The 18,451-nt window shown below is 41.2% G+C and overlaps 1 protein-coding gene across 1 annotated transcript; it reads right to left on the bottom strand.

Moving 5' to 3' along the window:
- Positions 1–1,766: 1,766 nt before the first annotated feature.
- On the bottom strand, positions 1,767–17,774 carry LOC139468170 (E-selectin-like). Its single transcript, XM_071249971.1, has 11 exons — positions 17,508–17,774; positions 12,424–12,514; positions 11,676–11,855; positions 7,291–7,470; positions 6,732–6,911; positions 6,087–6,232; positions 4,946–5,027; positions 4,125–4,265; positions 3,891–3,983; positions 3,502–3,675; positions 1,767–1,988 (listed from the first exon to the last, which is right to left on the bottom strand). The coding sequence occupies exons 1-11, from the start codon at positions 17,772–17,774 to the stop codon at positions 1,912–1,914; spliced, it is 1,611 nt and encodes a 536-aa protein (XP_071106072.1). The 3' UTR covers positions 1,767–1,911.
- Positions 17,775–18,451: the final 677 nt, after the last annotated feature.

The raw sequence follows: 18,451 nt of genomic DNA, 5'->3' as shown, positions 1-18,451 counted from the left end.
TTACTTACTTACTGCCTCAATGAATGTGCTATTTACTTACTTACTGCCTCAATGAATGTGCTATTTACTTACCTACTTCCTCAATGAATGTGCTATTTACTTACTTACTGCCTCAATGAATGTGTTATTCACTTATTGCCTAACTGAATGTGTTATTCACTTACTGCCTTACTGAATGTGTTATTCACTTACTGCCTCAGTGTTTGTGTTTTTCACTGACCAACTCACTAACCATGTTAGTAGAGTAGCGTAATCGGTGTCAGTGTTGCGGGACTCTCAAAGAGTCGGGGTTTGTGCCACAACTGACCATAAATCCCCCAACAGTTGAAAACCTAACTTTACCGAAGACAACCTCAAACCCTTGTATTTCATGAGGATATTCAAGGCGAAAAAAATGACCCAGTGTAAACATAGCAATCTAGGTCATGAGCTTGGGAAATTTGTTACGATGAAGTAAATTGTAAGTAAAAGGCAAAAATAATTATATCAATATCAGTAACTGATGATATCTTCTCTATGCATTCGGACTCTTTTCGTTTCAGAAATACTTTCGTGTTCTTCGGCGCCGCGATCCGCTTCGCAGAATAACGCCCCTACGTGAGAGAGTGAGTGAGTTTGGTTTTACACCGCTTTTAGCAATATTCCAGCAATATCACGGCGGGGGACACCAGAAATGGACTTCACAGATAGTAACCATGTGGGGAATCGAACCCGGGTTTTCGGCGTGACGAGCGAACGCTTTAACCACTAGGCTATCCCCACAGTCACCCATCGCTAATTAAAAACACAAACAGCACAATTGTACCTTCAGTGCTTTATAGGATCATGACGAATTTTGGTTTGAAAAAGCTTTATAGTTTGAGTGATTCTCACCCGTTCATATGCACGTTTTACCCTTTAAACCTCATGGAGAATTCATGATGATCAACATATTAGAGTGATTTATCCGGCTTTAGCCATGTTATGGTTGATATATGAACTCTATGATCTCTCGGCAGTTGACGTTGACGTTGAAGTCAGTGCTGCACCACCACCAGCGTTATCTACAGCCGATATAATGCTGGACTTGTCAGCGTTCAAGTTGTTCACAGTTGTTATTTTTGTATGGTTTAAGTTATCTTTTTGATGGCAATCTGATGTGAAGATGTGTACTTCAACCCTATCTATCTATCTATCTATCTATCGAGAGAGAGAGAGAGAGAGAGAGAGAGAGAGAGAGAGAGAGAGAGAGAGAGAGAGAGGGAGGGAGAGAGAGAAATAAAACCCTACTGAAACGTCTCCTCAATTCTGATTCAGAAGTCATTTGTTTAGATACTGTGTATTCCATTTCCAAGTAAATCTTTATCAAGTGAGCAAAAAAAAAATTAAAATTAAAAGACTCAAGGTTGGAGACATAATAAAAATAAACTTGTGATGGAAGATCCACATGTTTGAAGTAGACATTAATTAAACTTAATATGGATAAAATATTCCATGAACATTTCACTGAGCCAAAATCGAACAGTATATTTTGTGAATAAATATAAAATAAAGAAGTTGTTTATCTATAAGAACTTCTTCTTGTTCACTGATACATTAATATACATTCATTTCGAATGAATGAGTTGTGGTGACTTTTTCAGTCTTATATGACAATATATTTTGAGAAAGCCTCAGTTGTGATAGAAAATGCAACGGTAAAGTCGAGCAACTGAACACATTATCTCAACCCATTAAGGTACAAATGGTGTTTCACAACTACAATTATACACTAAATGTTCCTTCGTTTGGTATTTGTTGTCCCCGTTAGAAAGGTGGTGGCAGCAAAATGAAGTTGCCACGCGGTGTTTGGACCAGGGCATATATATCACAGATGATGCAAGATGTGTGATTGTCTCCATCCAGATCGCCGGGACTGACGTATTCCAAGCTTCATCGGCAACAAACGTACATCACAGTAGTTCTCTCGTCAGAAGTGTCCACATGGCACGTCGGCGTTCCGTTGTCATCTATGTAAGAACAGAATTCGTACATGCAAGTATCGACCCTGAAACTGTTGAATCATTTCATAGTACCAGATAAAAAGCATCACGGCTTGCTTCACCATCCATTCTGTTCTCATTGTGTCCACAGACAAAATTGTATGTTGATGGTGACTCCAAGCTGGTATCAGGGGCATACCAGTTGCTATGAAGAACAATTACATAAAATATTTCCATAAAACATAAGAATACTCAGAATATGTAATACGGTTTTTGATACAAATCTAAAGAAATGTTAAATGTGACTTGCAATGGAAACGTGTATCTTGGCATTTTATATGTCCCACCAGTAGGACCACCTTGGTAATCAGATGAAACATGTCCCCCATGACACCAGGTCATTTCATGTCAACTCTCAGCAGACAGTAACAATAGTATACATTTAATTGGGGATGTCAATGCAAGAACACGATTTTTACCAAACTTTATAGAAACAAACTCAAGGTTTATCAATCAAGGTATCATTCCCATTGACCTGTTGGATTATATGACAAAATACGAAGCATAGATATTCCACTGGAAAGGTGGGGATATGAGCAAGCCAACTTCTCACGATCTGTTGGTGAAACCACACACAAAGGTGTAAGCGTGGTGGACTGTGCTTTAGCAGGAACTAGTTTCGTCCCTTCAACAGCAGATTTTGAAATCCATGATTTAGAGCCCTTGAAGGCATCCATTGTCCTGTTGCTGTAATATTGTTAACTTTTTGATAAATCCCTAGGGGCAATCGCAAGGGCCAAGCTCAGTTGAGGATACAAGATCAGGACTTAGGACGTGGAATAGGACGCTTGCCACTGAATACGTCCGCGCTATGTCCATTAGTAAAGATGCTATACAATAAATTGAATCAGACCAGCAACATTTTAATTACTGTGACCAGTTTTATCAGAAAGTTAAATGACAAAGTAAGTAATGTGCTTCTTGCATCCGCAGGTAACGTATTTTGATAGGTTACTAAATGTAACACAGCCTGCGATGTGAAGGCATATGAAGTCCTGGTTTGGTAAACAATGTAATATCTCTTGTAGAAGGTACTTTAAAGAAAATGAATTTTCAAATATCAGCAAACTTGCCAGAATAAATAACGCATAATGAATGTTAGTAAATGCTTTAAACATTTTCGTGTAAAATGCTCAAAATACTGGTTTGTCCATATCCGTGCTCGTGTGTTTCACCGAAGTGGTAAACGTCTGAGACCTGTATCACTTCGGACATTCCTCCTACATTAAGCTGACACGCAGTGATAGAACTGAAATACTATTAAAAGCGGCGTTTAACCCAACTCACTCACTCACTCACTCACTCCCGCCCATCTGTTCCCACACTTCCCAAATTGGAACTCTCTAGACTTATGATCCATCAGTTCTCTCTGTGCCAGATATACATACAACCCTGGTTATCAATGTAAAGGTTCTGCCTGCACCATACTCACTACTTTCATCACGTGAATGATCCCACTTGATGCTACCCTGTCACTGACCTTCAATATAGGAGCCTCGCTGTTTGTTCCATGCATTGTATCCCGCACATCCAGTGAGTGTGGAGCCTGATGGACAAGTCGTCGTCATGAGGTTCCCGACAGGTTGAGGACTGAGCGTGTGCACGCTGCAGGAGAGACCCGGAGCCTGGCAGCAGGTGGCGTAGGAATACACCCCTACAACACGAACACGTTGGGGAACATTGTGTTAGAAATCCTTTGTTGACATGTTACCTATCGCCCCTGTTAATCGTTAATTAACACAGCACGATGAACACTTTTCAACTTCCACAACGCAAACACCAGAGTGTGCTGTACATTAACGTCTGCAGTCCTACATCACCGACAGTGTAAAAGCTAAGTTATCATTGCGCTACAGTGTGTATGTTTACCTGTGTCAGACGACGACCCTGTCGTTGCTCGGCAGAAGCTGTTGCCCATCTGAGTTCCGTCCAGACGGCCGTTCACTTGGTACGAGCTGCATCCTTAGAAAGGAAGACACGAAACCAAGTCAAATAGTATATCGCCTCCAGATTTGATGGTCAATATAAATGCACGATTCACAGACATTCACCTGACAATAAAGACATCTAACATGTCAGATGCTATCATTTTACACAGCTTACCTAATACCTGGAAGGATTGAAAGCATGTGGTTGACACTGAATCCCTGTCCCTGTTTCCTGAAGGCCCATCTTTGAAGTACTCGCACTGGAGTCCGTCCTTCTTGCAGCATCTTGCCGAGGCAAGGAGCGGAGAGGCTCCAGCTGTCCAGAGACAGACACAAACATTATCATACATGTCATGACAGATGAGCTCTTGGAAGACGAGTGAACACGAAACAGTTAATACAGGACACATGTTGTAAAAAAAGGCGACAATGACGATAAGGATCATCGCGCATTTGGTATTGAGTGAGTGAGTGAGTTGGGTTTAACGCCGCTTTTAAAAGTATTCCAGTTATATCGCGGCGTGTCAGCCTAATGTGGGAGGAAAGCCCGAAGTGATGCAGGTCTCAGACCTTTACCACTTCGGTGAAACCCACAAGCACGGGTATGGTGCTGACAAACCTAGAAACATAATTGGGGCGAACCGGGATTCGAACCCACAATCATAGGTTTCTGGCGTGCCCAAGGGGCGCAACTCTGCACAGCGAATCGCGGCGCCTTAGACGACTGGGCCACCCCTGGTATTGATTCCATTTTATTAGAAGGTGTAATGAACGTATTCCCCGGTGAAAATCCGGGTTAGAACTGGTCTTCAGCATCCCATACGGGATCAGGTGGTCAGGCTGACTGATTTGGTTGATGCATATCATCGTATCCTAGTTGCGTAGATAGACGCTCTTAATGTCAATCACTGGATTGTATTTATGGACCACAGTCATATAGATGGACTATATAAGATGGAAGCGTTAATCAACAAACAAAGAAACAAATTAACTTACTTGTTTGTGTTGAGTCGATTTGGCAGAAAAGCTTCTTGTCAATCAATACAACTTTCACGCCATTGTTTTTCCCACTCGTTGACTGTAATCAATCAGAATAATTTGAAAAAGAATTGATATTGTCACTACTTTATTTAGTTCTCCTTTGTATTCGCTCAACTTAGTAACTATTACGACTGTTGTGAATTTATGTTTTTGTTTGATTTGATGACAGAACAATTTGACGAAAAAGGCGTCTCACGGGCGGAAACCCGCGAAGCCCATACAGCACGGGGTACGGGTGGCCCAGTTGTCGATCTCGCCGCGATTCGCTGTGTATCCCTTGAGCACGCCAGAAACCTATGATACTGAGTTCTAATCACCCCCCCAGCATGAAAGCTTAAAGTTAAACCGACCCAGGTCAGGACGTACTCCTGTTACAACGGCTGCCCACGACCACTTCATACGACCACTTCATTATCGCCAAAATGTGTGAAGATCCGGGGTAGAATAGGTCTTCATCAACCCCTGCCTGACGTAAAAGGCGACTATGCTTGTCGCCAAAGGCGACTAACGGGATCGGGTGGTCAGGCTCGCTGACTTGGTTGATGCATGTCATTGTATCCCAATTGCGTGGATCATGATGTAAATCGCTGGATTGTCTGGTCCAGACTCGATTATTTACAGACCGAGGTCATATAACTGATATATTGTTGAGTGCGGCGTTAACCAACAAACAAATACATAACGCGATACCCTACAACAACAACAGGGATTGCGACGGACATTTAACCAGCCTCTGCGTACAATCTCAATGAGGCAGATCACAGCAATATCCTCAGCTGTGACGTCAGTCGTGTAAGCACGCAGATATTGGGCAACGCGACGTCGCAATGAACGTTTGTCGCCGCAAATCTGCACTCTCAATTCGTCCATGGGCAGGAGTTTGTTCAATTGTTTGTTTGTTCGATGTTAACGCCGCTGCTATATTCCAGCAGTCGCCTGTCTGTAAATAATGGAGTTTATCAAACAAGACAATCCAGCGTTCTACCGAGTGAGTGAGTTAAAGTATGTTCTCAGCCAATCGTGACAGTACATTGATATGTCCAGTCGACATCATAGCGATGAGCTCGACAGTAGAAGAAAAGACTGAGTGTTTTACCGCAGTTTTAGCAGAGCAGCCTGTCAGCATCTCATCGTCCTCACAGGACACCGACACTTCACTGCCTGCCGAGGACACCCTGTCTGTACACGTCAACGTCGCCGGCCCTGCAGACAGCGTCTTCGTCGCGATCCAGTTGGGGATGACTGCAGATGTGTTCATTAACCAAAGAAACAGGTCAACAAGATCATGTGAAGCAAATGTGTCGCTTAAAATCAGACATGGTGTTAATTAAACATGCATAGTGACATAGGTATGTTTCATTCACAACAGGGGGCACGGGTGGCCCAGTCGTCTAAGGCGGCGCGATTCGCTGTGCAGAGTTGCGTCCTTTGGCACGCTAGAAACCTATGATTGTGGGTTCAAATCCCGGTTCGCCCCGATTATGTTTCTAGGTTTGTCAGCACCATACCCGAGCTCGTGGTTTTCACCCAAGTGGTAAACATCTGAGACCTGCATCACTTCGGGCGTTCCTCCCACATTAAGCAGACACGACGTGATATAACTTGAATACTGTTAAAAGCGGCGTTAAACACAACTCACTCACTCACTCTCTCATTCACACCATCAGGACCAAGATGTATGCTGTAATGCCTACAATATTGCAGCATTTGCTCAAGATATGCACGAAGAAGACTGATGTACCTTGGCAGTCCAGAGACGTCGATGACCATTGTCCATTCTCCAGACAGGTGATTGTGTCGTTCCCGCCATGATTTCTGAACCCTGCATCACACGTGAACGTCACCGACGTGTTGAACGTGGTTGCTACAACGACGCTAGGAGCTGCATTGGTCCTATCGTTGGGGGTCTTGCAATCCACGACTACGAAGATAATTCAGTGAGGTTTGATATAATTGAAATTACTATTGTTCTTCAACAAAAACAGAAACAAAAACCTTTAATCGAATACCAAATACCAGAGAAGGAAAGAGTTCGTTCTGTTATAGCTCTTGTTTATCGGGATTTGTCATCACAAATTCTATTGCAAGTCCAAACATGTCTGCAGGACCAAACTCACTGGGTCCAAAACTGAAGTTTCAGAGTATTATGTTAAAGTAATTTGGCGTGCCATAGATTAAACATCATGATTAAAACATAAAATCTTTTCCAGTGCAAGTCTGGGCCTGTGTGCCTTTGTCTGGGGCTCAGTATTTGTTTGGGAAACTCCAACCTTATAGATGCCTACATCACCAATACTCACGCTGACAGACTTGGGTTGGAGTCGACCAGGTGGCGGTGTCCTGGCACATGCTGTCACCAGTCCCCGTTGTCGAGGTGTAGCCGACATTGCAGCTGTACATGACGTTGCTGTTGAAGTTGGTGCTTGTCACTTGACCCACAGACTGATTATGGAGAGCTGGTGGCATTCCACAGTCAACAGCTAGACGCGTTTGGTGGCAGTATGCAAAGCAAATATGTCATTTTACGATTTTGTTTTAGAAAAAGACGGGATTCCTTCAAATATATCGGCATTAAGGGAAGCTTGCTGACGGACAAGATCTAAATTTAGTTTAAATTCAGATACGATATTTATTGATATAATGTTTTATTATACATCCATTCGAGATAACTTGTATCAAACATATGTGTGAGATCGAATTCCAGGTCCGTGATTGGCTCTTTGTTGCTCCATGGTGATGAAGGTCAAGTTTTGACGGACAACTTTCCAAATTGTAATTCACTCGTGCTACCGTCGATTTCACCAATGTCTGTGTCGAAACGTTATAGTTTTAGAGTGTTAATAATTTCCCCTGGTCTTTTCTAGTTTGCATTATCATCATCGTCTTGATTATCTATAGATATGGCGGAAACGTTTACTGTGGGGGGACACACTAGGTATTGGTAGTGAGCAGTAGGCACACGCGACCATTGTGTCATGTATTTATGCGCCACTGTCATCTTGAGTGTAGAGAAAATATGAATCCACTCGTTGTAAGATAAATGGTATTTGACAACCACGAGTGTAGTAATCTCTATCTATCATTGCAGGCAGAGGAATATGTCGCCATTGTATTTTATGTGTCTAAAACCTCCGCCTTTCTGTAACATGAGACATTTTCATGTATGGAAACAAAACATGTGCACATACTGGGAACGTACTTTATGTGTAATGGTTTTTTCTAGTTACCTCTACAGGATTCATAAGTCATAAGTCTCATCGATTCATTTTATAGTAGCAAGATTTGCAAGCATTTGCACATGGATTTTGTCACGAATATAAAGTTTAATTGGTGTATTGTAATACCAACAAAAATTGATCAAAGTCCAGTGGATGATGTGCATATAGACCTAGAGTATAAAATTTAATAAATTATGAAAAATACCCAACGAGAATTAAAGATATTTTTAATCAGTTCGTCTGTCGCTGAATGTTATAAGAAGCAGATATCCTAGTCACCACATAATGACACAACAGGGGGCTGCGTGTTTCCAGGGTAACCCGCTGGGATGATATGTGTTTTATTCTTCTTGTTTCTTGTGAAACATTAACGTCCTTGACATGCGACAATGTGTAGTTTACACCTACCTAAAGGTAATGCAAAATTAACCCTGAGCATGAGTGAGTGAGTGAGTGAGTATGGTTTTACGCCGCCTTTAGCAATATTCCAGCAATATCACGGCGGGGGACACCAGAAATAGGCTTCACACATTGTACCCATGTCGGGAATCGAACCCGGATCTTCGGCGTGACGAGCGAACGCTTTAACCACTAGGCTACCCGACCGCCCCACCCTGAGCATGTAACTCCATGGCCAGACACATTATATTGTGCCTATTGCTATTTGAGGCAGTGTTGTGAACTGGCACGCCTTACTTTCAAAATGCACGATGCAGAGTTCCACAAAGGCTAAAAAGTACAAAAGATAGAATCTTTATCATAGTTTCAAATCACTCTAGTTTAAAAAACTCGCAAGATAGCTGCATGTCGTACAATAAATTGAAAAGGTCAAAATCTAAACGAGATCAACAACTAAAATGACAAGTCTTTGAAAGGCATTTAGAAGTGATACATATAAGGAAGAGAATTTATGGATGTCACCTTCAATATTATGAGGAACTTATCGTTTCGGAGTGTATGCTTACTCGTTCATCAGGTGAATGAATGATATGAAGCAGAGAGCATATATATGAACATGTAAGAACACCAAAAGTCATAAGATAACAAAGGTGGGAACTCAACAGGGGAAGCCAACACATAATTGTCGCCGAGAGGTGATAAGAAACAGAACATGGACGCCAATACTTTACAGTAATTAACGCTGAGATTTATGGGCAACTTGAAACCAGGACATGTACTCCGAAACGTTGTATTCATCATTATAAAGAAGTTGACATCAATAAATTCTCTCCTTATTTAAAATGAGAGTCATACAACATCCGATATTGACCTGATAGTTGCCCGAACTGAGGTGGGGTAGCAAAACAAGCTTTCAAGTTAATGGACAAAGGGCGCACACATCAAAACTCCCTCAAGTTCAATGACACCTGACATTAATAGCGTCTATGACAAACCCCCTGCTTCAAAACACGCAAAAACTCTCAGCCCCACAGAAAAAGTCAGACGTGTGATGACGTCAAGTTGTTTTAACTTTACCGATCCGAGCAGAATTTCATTTCATATGCATAATGAAACTGATCGGGGGAGTGCAATTGCCTAAATGTCTTACCCCAAAATGTTATATAAATGAATCAATGAGAAAGTCCACCATTTCACATATTATTTTCTCAGTAAACTTCAGATGCCATTTGCTTTCATTTTTGACAAATTGGCCTGAACCTCTGAAGATAGATGTCACTGTATCTGTAAATAAAGCGACATAACCCTTTCCATATACAATAGACATCTCTGGCAGAGTCGATTGTACAATACCGTCTATACCATGAGCATGTTTTTATGACTCACTATCAAATAGTACATGATACCAGGTGTTCGCGAAAAGGTGAGCGTATCCTGTTCCACTGATGGCACCCGGTAGCATTATTTCTAGACAAGTTAGCTAGCTATATAAATGATTTCATCGTATAGGAACATGTTGTGCTATATGCAATATCAGTATTTGATTTTTGTTATTGAAAACATGTTTAGATTCCACTAATCTGAATAAAATTGATCCTGGCTCCACATTTTTGTAATTATACATTAAATAAAATAAACATCTTTTCAATTCGAATTTGCTTCTTTTTAAACCTTAATGAACCTTTATCGGAATAGTTTGAGACAAATTCCATATGTTTCAGTCGGATAACGGTCCACATTGGTTGTAAACTGCATACAGCTGGTTGTCTTGTTCAACTATGGCATACAATGAAAGTATTGATATTCCTTACTCAGTTTGCAGTGTTGGTATCATGAATGATTTATAGTTCGAAGTCGTCATTTTGTCTCAAAGCACTCTACACCTTCGCTTCCAGTCTTTTACAGAGGCGGTATTGAAAACAAACGATCTTTTATATGAAATTATGGGCGATTCTCATAAAAAATTACGCTTTGATTCTTCTTGGATATATTCGAATACGTAGGAAAGTATTATCTCTTAAAGTTGACTGCAACAAACAATGGGGGTGAGGGGACCGGGGCCAATCGGCCATCCTGACCCCCTGCAACAACCAACCTACTCCAATGCAACCACGTTCAACGTGATGTTTACCTGTACACAGTAGTGATGTTTACCTGTACACTGTAGTGTTGTTTACCTGTACACTGTAGTGATGTTTACATGTACACTGTAGTGATGTTTACCTGTACACTGTAGTGATTTTTACCTGTACACTGTAATTATGTTTACCTGCACACTATATAGATGTTTACTGTACACTCTGGTGATGTTTATCTGTACATTGTAGTGATGTTTACCTGTACACTGTAGTGATGTTTACCTGTACACTGTAGTGATGTTTACTGTACACTCTAGTGATGTTTATCTGTACACTCTAGTGATGTTTATCTTTACACTGTTGTGATGTTTACCTGTACACTGTAGTGATGTTTATCTGTACATTGTAGTGATGTTTACCTGTACACTGTAGTGATGTTTACCTGTACATTCTAGTGATATTTACCTGAACACTATATAGATGTTTACCTGTACATTCTAGTGATATTTACCTGAACACTATATAGATGTTTACCTGTACACTATATAGATGTTTACCTGTACACTATATAGATGTTTACATGTACCTGTATAGATGTTTACCTGTACACTATATAGATGTTTACATGTACCTGTATAGATGTTTACCTGTACACTATATAGATGTTTACCTGTACACTGTAGTGGTGTTTACTGTACACTGTAGTGGTGTTTACCTGTACACTGTAGTGGTGTTTACCTGTACACTGTAGTGGTGTTTACCTGTACACTATATAGATGTTTACATGTACCTGTATAGATGTTCACCTGTACACTATATAGATGTTTACCTGTACACTATATAGATGTTTACCTGTACACTATATAGATGTTTACCTGTACACTGTAGTGGTGTTTACCTGTACACTATATAGATGTTTACCTGTACACTATATAGATGTTTACCTGTACACTATATAGATGTTTACCTGTACACTGTAGTGGTGTTTACCTGTACACGTTAGTGTTGGAGATGACCACTGTCCAGTGTTCTGACACACAACGACCCCGCTGCCCCCGGCTGTGTTGTAGCCCGTCATGCACGTGTACACAGACGCTACTCCCAAGGAGGTTACGCTCGTGTCTGACACTGTCAAAGTGCGTCGTGGTGGAGGTCGACCGCAATCTGGTCCTGGGAATGTTGTCATGGTTACTATATTTTATACCTGGGTCAGTATTATCAGGCTCAACATTATAAGACAGCCAAAATGCTGAATTGTTTTGAACCTCATGATGTAGCAAACGCTTACAACCCTATACAGGAGCTGCCCCTTAGAAGATTCAACGATTCTGTCAACTGTATGCAACAATGGGAGTCTGATTGTGTAACTATGGTACTCATCGTTATACTCTTAAATCATAAATATCATAACCATAATCAGAGATGACATTGGACGAATCCTTTGTTTTAATATGCATGCGTCCAAATGTACGCCATGATGCAAATTTAATTATCATTTTTGTTAATATTCGTTGTTTCAATTGTCAAAGGGCAATGTATTTGATTTTTCTCGAGGTGTTCAAGAACAGGGTCCGTTGTTTACGTCAACCGGAATCAATAGAAAACATAATTATGCAAAATCCTAAATTATACTTAGCCTCGTGGTTGGTATTCTACTATCATAGACTAGAGTGCACCACAAATGAGAACATACAAGTTTGCTATTAATGCCCACTAATGAGTCCTAACACCGACTCACCGGAGACACACATGAAGTTGTTCGCCGACTCCAGGTGAACACAGACGTGGCCCTCTGTACAGGGGCGAACTTCACACGGGCTCGGGAACATCTGCTGTGAGACGCACTAGTATCAATGAGTTAGTGAATGAGTTGGGTTTAACCCCAGTTTGAACAGTATTCCAGTTATATCACGACGTGTCAGCTTAATGTGGGAGAAAAGCCCGAAGTGATGCAGGTCTCTGACGTTAACCACTTGGATGAGATCCACGAGCACAGGTATGGTGCTGACAAATCTAGAAACATAATCGGAGCGAACCGGGATTGGAACCCACAATCATAGGTTTCAATCATAGGTGCCCAAGGGACACCAAATACTAGAACAAAACCGGGCAGATTAGTTCTGCGAGCTGCAAAATGACTATGTTTTGTCTGTTGATTTGAAAATGGGACGTGCTGCTGAATTATCGGGGCGAAGGAGACTCCATTCAGCACAGCTAATTGCGGTGCCTTAGGCGATTAACATTTATCAGATTATGACATCTTTTGCGCATCTATGGTATAATTTCTCTACGTACATCGGCCTAGTTTGATCCACGAGGCTTATGAGCGATGACAGGTTACATGTTTAACTACCGATTTTAATCGGTTCCTTTGACAAGCGTTCCTTGGGTACTGGGGACAAACTCTGTACTAGTATTGTTATCGGGATTTTCATTTCGAATAAGAACCTCGGCTATTTAGTGGATGCTACTTTTGTACACCAGTGTGGAACGAAATTGAATAAGGCCAAACGTTCTTGAAAATACTACAATTAAAACCTGCTGATTACTTGTTTTTTCGAACTACCCACCTGTTTTTCTATCTAGAAATATGAACACCCACCCTTCCTCCAAAAAACAAATCAAATAAAACAAAAACAATTGAAGTAAAAAAATGAAGTAAGACCAAAAGTGAGCCATCTCAGACCACATCATCAACTGTTCAAATCAGAAGATCATGGACAATGTACAAATCCTATCAAACAATGTCCATAACTTCGCAAAACTAAACGAACAGAAAAAGGTCAAATCCGCCGACACAAGACGGCAATCAACAGGATCAAGGATACTTCATCCCGTCTGCCTTCAAAGAATTGATAAATGTATAGAACACACCAGCTTTCATCTCTCATCTGTATAATTGTACCCCGTAAATCTCTTTCACTCATACCCTTATGTTGTTTTTGTTCATCCCTATTAGACGGATATGAACCTGTACTGTCTTTCTTTACCCTTGCTTGACAAATGCATAATGATCTATAACGAAACGTCGCATCATAAAAGAATAAAGAAGTTGCCATCTATAAAAAATCGTGTGTTTACCGTTGCTAACCATCTGCAAAAAATACCAAGTAAACGCTTGGCTTCAGAGAATTGAAATAGATTTTTTACTGTTTATGAAACACTTGATCACCACCGGATCTAAGTGCATCACTTAGCGTTAATGCAGGGATTCGTGACTAATAATGCAACTTTCATCTTAGAAATAGGATTTAGTATCTTCTGTATGGAACAGGGCTTCATGATTGATTGATTTACAACAGAAGTCTTTCGAACCCATTCGAACCCTCAGATCTATTAACAAACTTCAAATTTCAAATTAAAGTCTTTCAGGTACACTCTTGTATTCCAAATGCCCGTCTTCGAGCTTAAGTGGTAGAGCGTCCGCCCGGAGAGCGGAAGGTAAGGGGTTCGATCCCCGGCCGCGTCATACCAAAAGACGTTAAAAGATGGTACTTGTTGTTACCCTGTCTGGCGCTCGGCATTAAGGGGCTAAAACAAGGACTGGTCGGCCCGGAGTCAGTGTACTGTGTCTGAGTTGGGTATAAATGCTAAACTGCGGCATGTTATCTCAGTGGGCTAGCACTATAAATTGGCATCGGTCCGGACTAGTACGAGCAGCTACACACACACACACACACACACACACACACACACACACACACACACACACACACACACACACACACACACACACACACACACACACACACACACACACACACACACACGTGACACCGTGACAAGTGGGCCTATTTGATGTTATGTTCGCGAAGAACAAACCATCTGTACGCGACACTGGTTGTGTCGGTTTGTGTTAGTAGTTTTGTAAATAGTTGTGTCTGATCGTGTTAGTAGTTCTGTCTGCTCGTGTAATAGTTGTGTCCGTTTGTGTAAGTAGTTGTGTGGGCTTGTGTAAGTAGTTGTGTCCGCTCGTGTAATAGTTGTGTGGGCTTATTTAAGTAGTTGTGCGGTCTTGTGTAAGGAGTTGTGTGGGCTTGTGTAAGTAGTTGTGCGGTCCTGTGTAAGGAGTTGTGCTGTCTTGTGTAAGTAGTTGTGCAGTCTTGTGTAAGTAGTTGTGCGGTCTTGTGTAAGTAGTTGTGTGGGCTTGTGTAAGTAGTTGTGTGGGTTTGTGTAAGTAGTTGTGTGGGCTTGTGTAAGTAGTTGTGCGGCGTAGTGTAAGTAGTTGTGCGGTCTAGTGTAAGTAGTTGTGTGGGCTTGCGTAAGTAGTTGTGAGGGCTTGTGTAAGTAGTTGTGCGGTCTTGTGTAAGTAGTTGTGTGGGCTTGTGTAAGTAGTTGTGTCAGCTCGTGCAATAGTTGTGTGGGCTTATGTAAGTAGTTGTGCGGTCTTGTGTAAGGAGTTGTGTGGGCTCGTGTAAGTAGTTGTGTGGTCCTGTGTAAGGAGTTGTGCTGTCTTGTGTAAGTAGTTGTGAAGTCTTGTGTAAGTAGTTGTGCGGCGTAGTGTAAGTAGTTGTGTTGGCTTGTGTAAGTAGTTGTTTTGGCTTGTGTAAGTAGTTGTGTGGGCTTGTGTAAGTAGTTGTGCGGTCATGTGTAAGTAGTTGTGTGGGCTTGTGTAAGTAGTTGTGCGGTTTTGTGTAAGTAGTTGTGTGGGCTTGTGTAAGTAGTTGTGCGGTCTAGTGTAAGTAGTTGTGCAGTCTTGTGTAAGTAGTTGTGTGGGCTTGTGTAAGTAGTTGTGTGGTCTTGTGTAAGTAGTTGTGCAGTCTTGTGTATGTAGTTGTGCGGTCTTGTGTAAGTAGATGTGTGGGCTTGTGTAAGTAGTTATGCAGTTTTGTGTAAGTAGTTGTGTGGGCTTGTGCGTAAGTAGTTGTGCTGTCTTGTGTAAGTAGTTCTGCAGTCTTGTGTAAGTAGTTGTGTTGGCTTGTGTAAGTAGTTGTGTGGTCTAGTGTAAGTAGTTTTGCGGTCTTGTGTGAGTAGTTGTGTGAGCTTGTGTAAGTAGTTGTGCAGTCTTGTGTAAGTAGTTGTGTGGGCTTGTGTAAGTAGTTGTTTTGGCTTTTGTATGTAGTTGTGCAGTCTTGTGTAAGTAGTTGTGTGGGCTTGTGTAAGTAGTTGTGTGGTCTTGTGTATTTAGTTGTGTGGGCTTGTGTAAGTAGTTGTGTGGTCTTGTGTATTTAGTTGTGCGGTCTTGTGTAAGTAGTTGTGTGGGCTTGTGTAAGTAGTTGTGTGGTCTTGTGTAAGTAGTTGTGTGGGCTTGTGCGTAAGTAGTTGTGCTGTCTTGTGTAAGTTGTTCTGCAGTCTTGTGTAAGTAGTTGTGTTGGCTTGTGTAAGTAGTTGTGTGGTCTAGTGTAAGTAGTTTTGCGGTCTTGTGTGAGTAGTTGTGTGAGCTTGTGTAAGTAGTTGTGCTGTCTTGTGTAAGTAGTTGTGTGGGCTTGTGTAAGTAGTTGTTTTGGCTTTTGTATGTAGTTGTGCAGTCTTGTGTAAGTAGTTGTGTGGGCTTGTGTAAGTAGTTGTGTGGTCTTGTGTATTTAGTTGTGTGGGCTTGTGTAAGTAGTTGTGTGATCTTGTGTATGTAGTTGTGCGGTCTTGTGTAAGTAGTTGTGTGGTCTTGTGTATGTAGTTGTACGGTCTTGTGTAAGTAGTTTTGTGGGCTTGTGTAAGTAGTTGTGTTGGTTGTGTACGTAGTTGTGTTGGTTGTGTAAGTAGTTGTGCGGACAAGTGTATGTAGTTGTGTGGGCTTGTGTACGTAGTTGTGTAGGCTTGTGTATGTAGTTGTGTGGTCTTGTGTATGTAGTTGTGTAGGCTTGTGTATGTAGGTGTGTGGGCTTGTGTATGTAGTTGTGTAGGCTTGTGTATGTAGTTGTGTAGGCTTGTGTACGTAGTTGTGTGGGCTTGTGTACGTAGTTGTGTAGGCTTGTGTATGTAGTTGTGTGGTCTTGTGTATGTGGTTGTGTAGGCTTGTGTAAGTAGTTATGTGGGCTTGTGTAAGTAGTTGTGTGGGCTTGTGTAAATAGTTGTTTTGGCTTGTGTATGTAGTTGTGCAGTCTTGTGTAAGTAGTTGTGTGGGCTTGTGTAAGTAGTTGTGTGGGCTTGTGTAAGTAGTTGTGTTGGTTGTGTATTTAGTTGTGTGGGCTTGTGTAAGTAGTTGTGTTGGTTGTGTAATTAGTTGTGTCGGCTCGTGTACTAGATGTGTCGTTTGCGCAAGCAGTTGTGTATGCAGTTTTAAGTAGTTGTGTAAGTAGTTATGTAAAATCTTATGTAATAATGTGTCAGGTATTGTGAAAGTAGTTGTATAGATATGTGTGTGTGTGTGTGTGTGTGTGTGCATCTGTGTAAGGAGCTGTATTGCGTCAGATGTAGTCGTGTGAGTGGTTGTGTAGGAAATGTTGGTATCAACAGTATTTTGATGGGTATTTTTGGCATTAGAAAATTTAGTGACGAAAATTGCATCTTATATTTGGATAATGTTTAGTCATACGAGGATTCCAAACATTCATGGGCGCACTTTACATTAATTTCAGGGTCTGTTATATTACTTATTGCTACTGCCTGTAATTGTGTCGATTAAACTGCCTTATTTGATTTTAATCCTAGGTAAGACTGTGTGTTTCAATATAATTTAATATTTATTCATTGACCTTGTGTGCTTACTGATTTCACATGTTAGTTCTATACAAACCGATTTCGTGGTTAATCTTTGCATTTCAATTTGGAACTTACTTCATAACTGATGTAATAAAAAGGTTTCTCATCAATACTTTCTTGCCATTAATTACCTTCAAAATATAAATTCATCACAAAAGCGGGTAAGAAACTTGATCTCATCACCTTTTCTGCTGTGTATCCCTGGGGTAGATTGTCAGGAATTCTGGTGCTGTTGTTTCCAGGCGCCACGTACAGGCTGCATCCCCGGCTCTTGGCGTCATACTCGGGGGAGTGGCACCCACCGGTTACCACACAAAGTCTGTAGCACTGGAGGTAATTGCTAACGTTCATCTTTGCAAACTCCACACTGCCAAAGACTGGGTGTCCCAACATCCCCACCAACGAAACCACCCGCCACAGGAACACCACCGCTCTCGTCAGCGACTCCATGACATACTGGTGGAAAACTGGGAGAGCTCCAGATAATGTCTAAGTGTGTCGGGGAAACTCATTGTTTTTCGACGACACTGTCACTATTTAGTTAAATGTGGTTACCAAGGCAAAGGTTTTGCTATTGTGTCTTAATATATTAGTGATATAGATTGCATGCTTCTGTGCACACTGGCTTTAAAGAATCGTTTTTTCATCGCTTGTCTGTTGTTCATTTTATAACATCTTACTCGTTTACAATCAATACCGTAAGCTATGGATGGAAAAGGTTCTTCACAGTCTTACCCGTTTTTGCAAACACCTGATGGTCAGATCATGTCTACGACTATTTTGCCTTTGCGTTTGTCTTTGCCTATGACATTTGTTTCTGCAGATAACAGATAGTGATTATTCTCTGGCATTGACGTTTTATTTTTACATAATTATTTCAAATATAAAGACGTAAATATGATTGGTGTCTTGGTTTAAAATAGCCCACCTTTAAGCAAACACGTGGTATCATCCCTCTCAGGAAAACGATTTTAGAAACAGCATTATGCTTGTGACATAGTCGGAATATCGAAATCGTAAAAAGAATTCTGCTTTTAGGACGAAGAAAATTTTATACATAAGCATATAAAATGCTCCGTTTATCCGAAAATCCGGAACTTTGTGGCTGTTTGGAGGGCATTTGAAGA

This window comes from Haliotis cracherodii, unplaced genomic scaffold, assembly GCF_022045235.1.
Source record: "Haliotis cracherodii isolate W230 unplaced genomic scaffold, xgHalCrac1.p SCAF_1, whole genome shotgun sequence".
Taxonomy (NCBI): Eukaryota; Metazoa; Mollusca; class Gastropoda; order Lepetellida; family Haliotidae; genus Haliotis; species Haliotis cracherodii.
The sequence above is the reverse complement of the archived record's forward strand: the minus strand, read 5'-3'. Positions and strand labels throughout refer to the sequence as shown.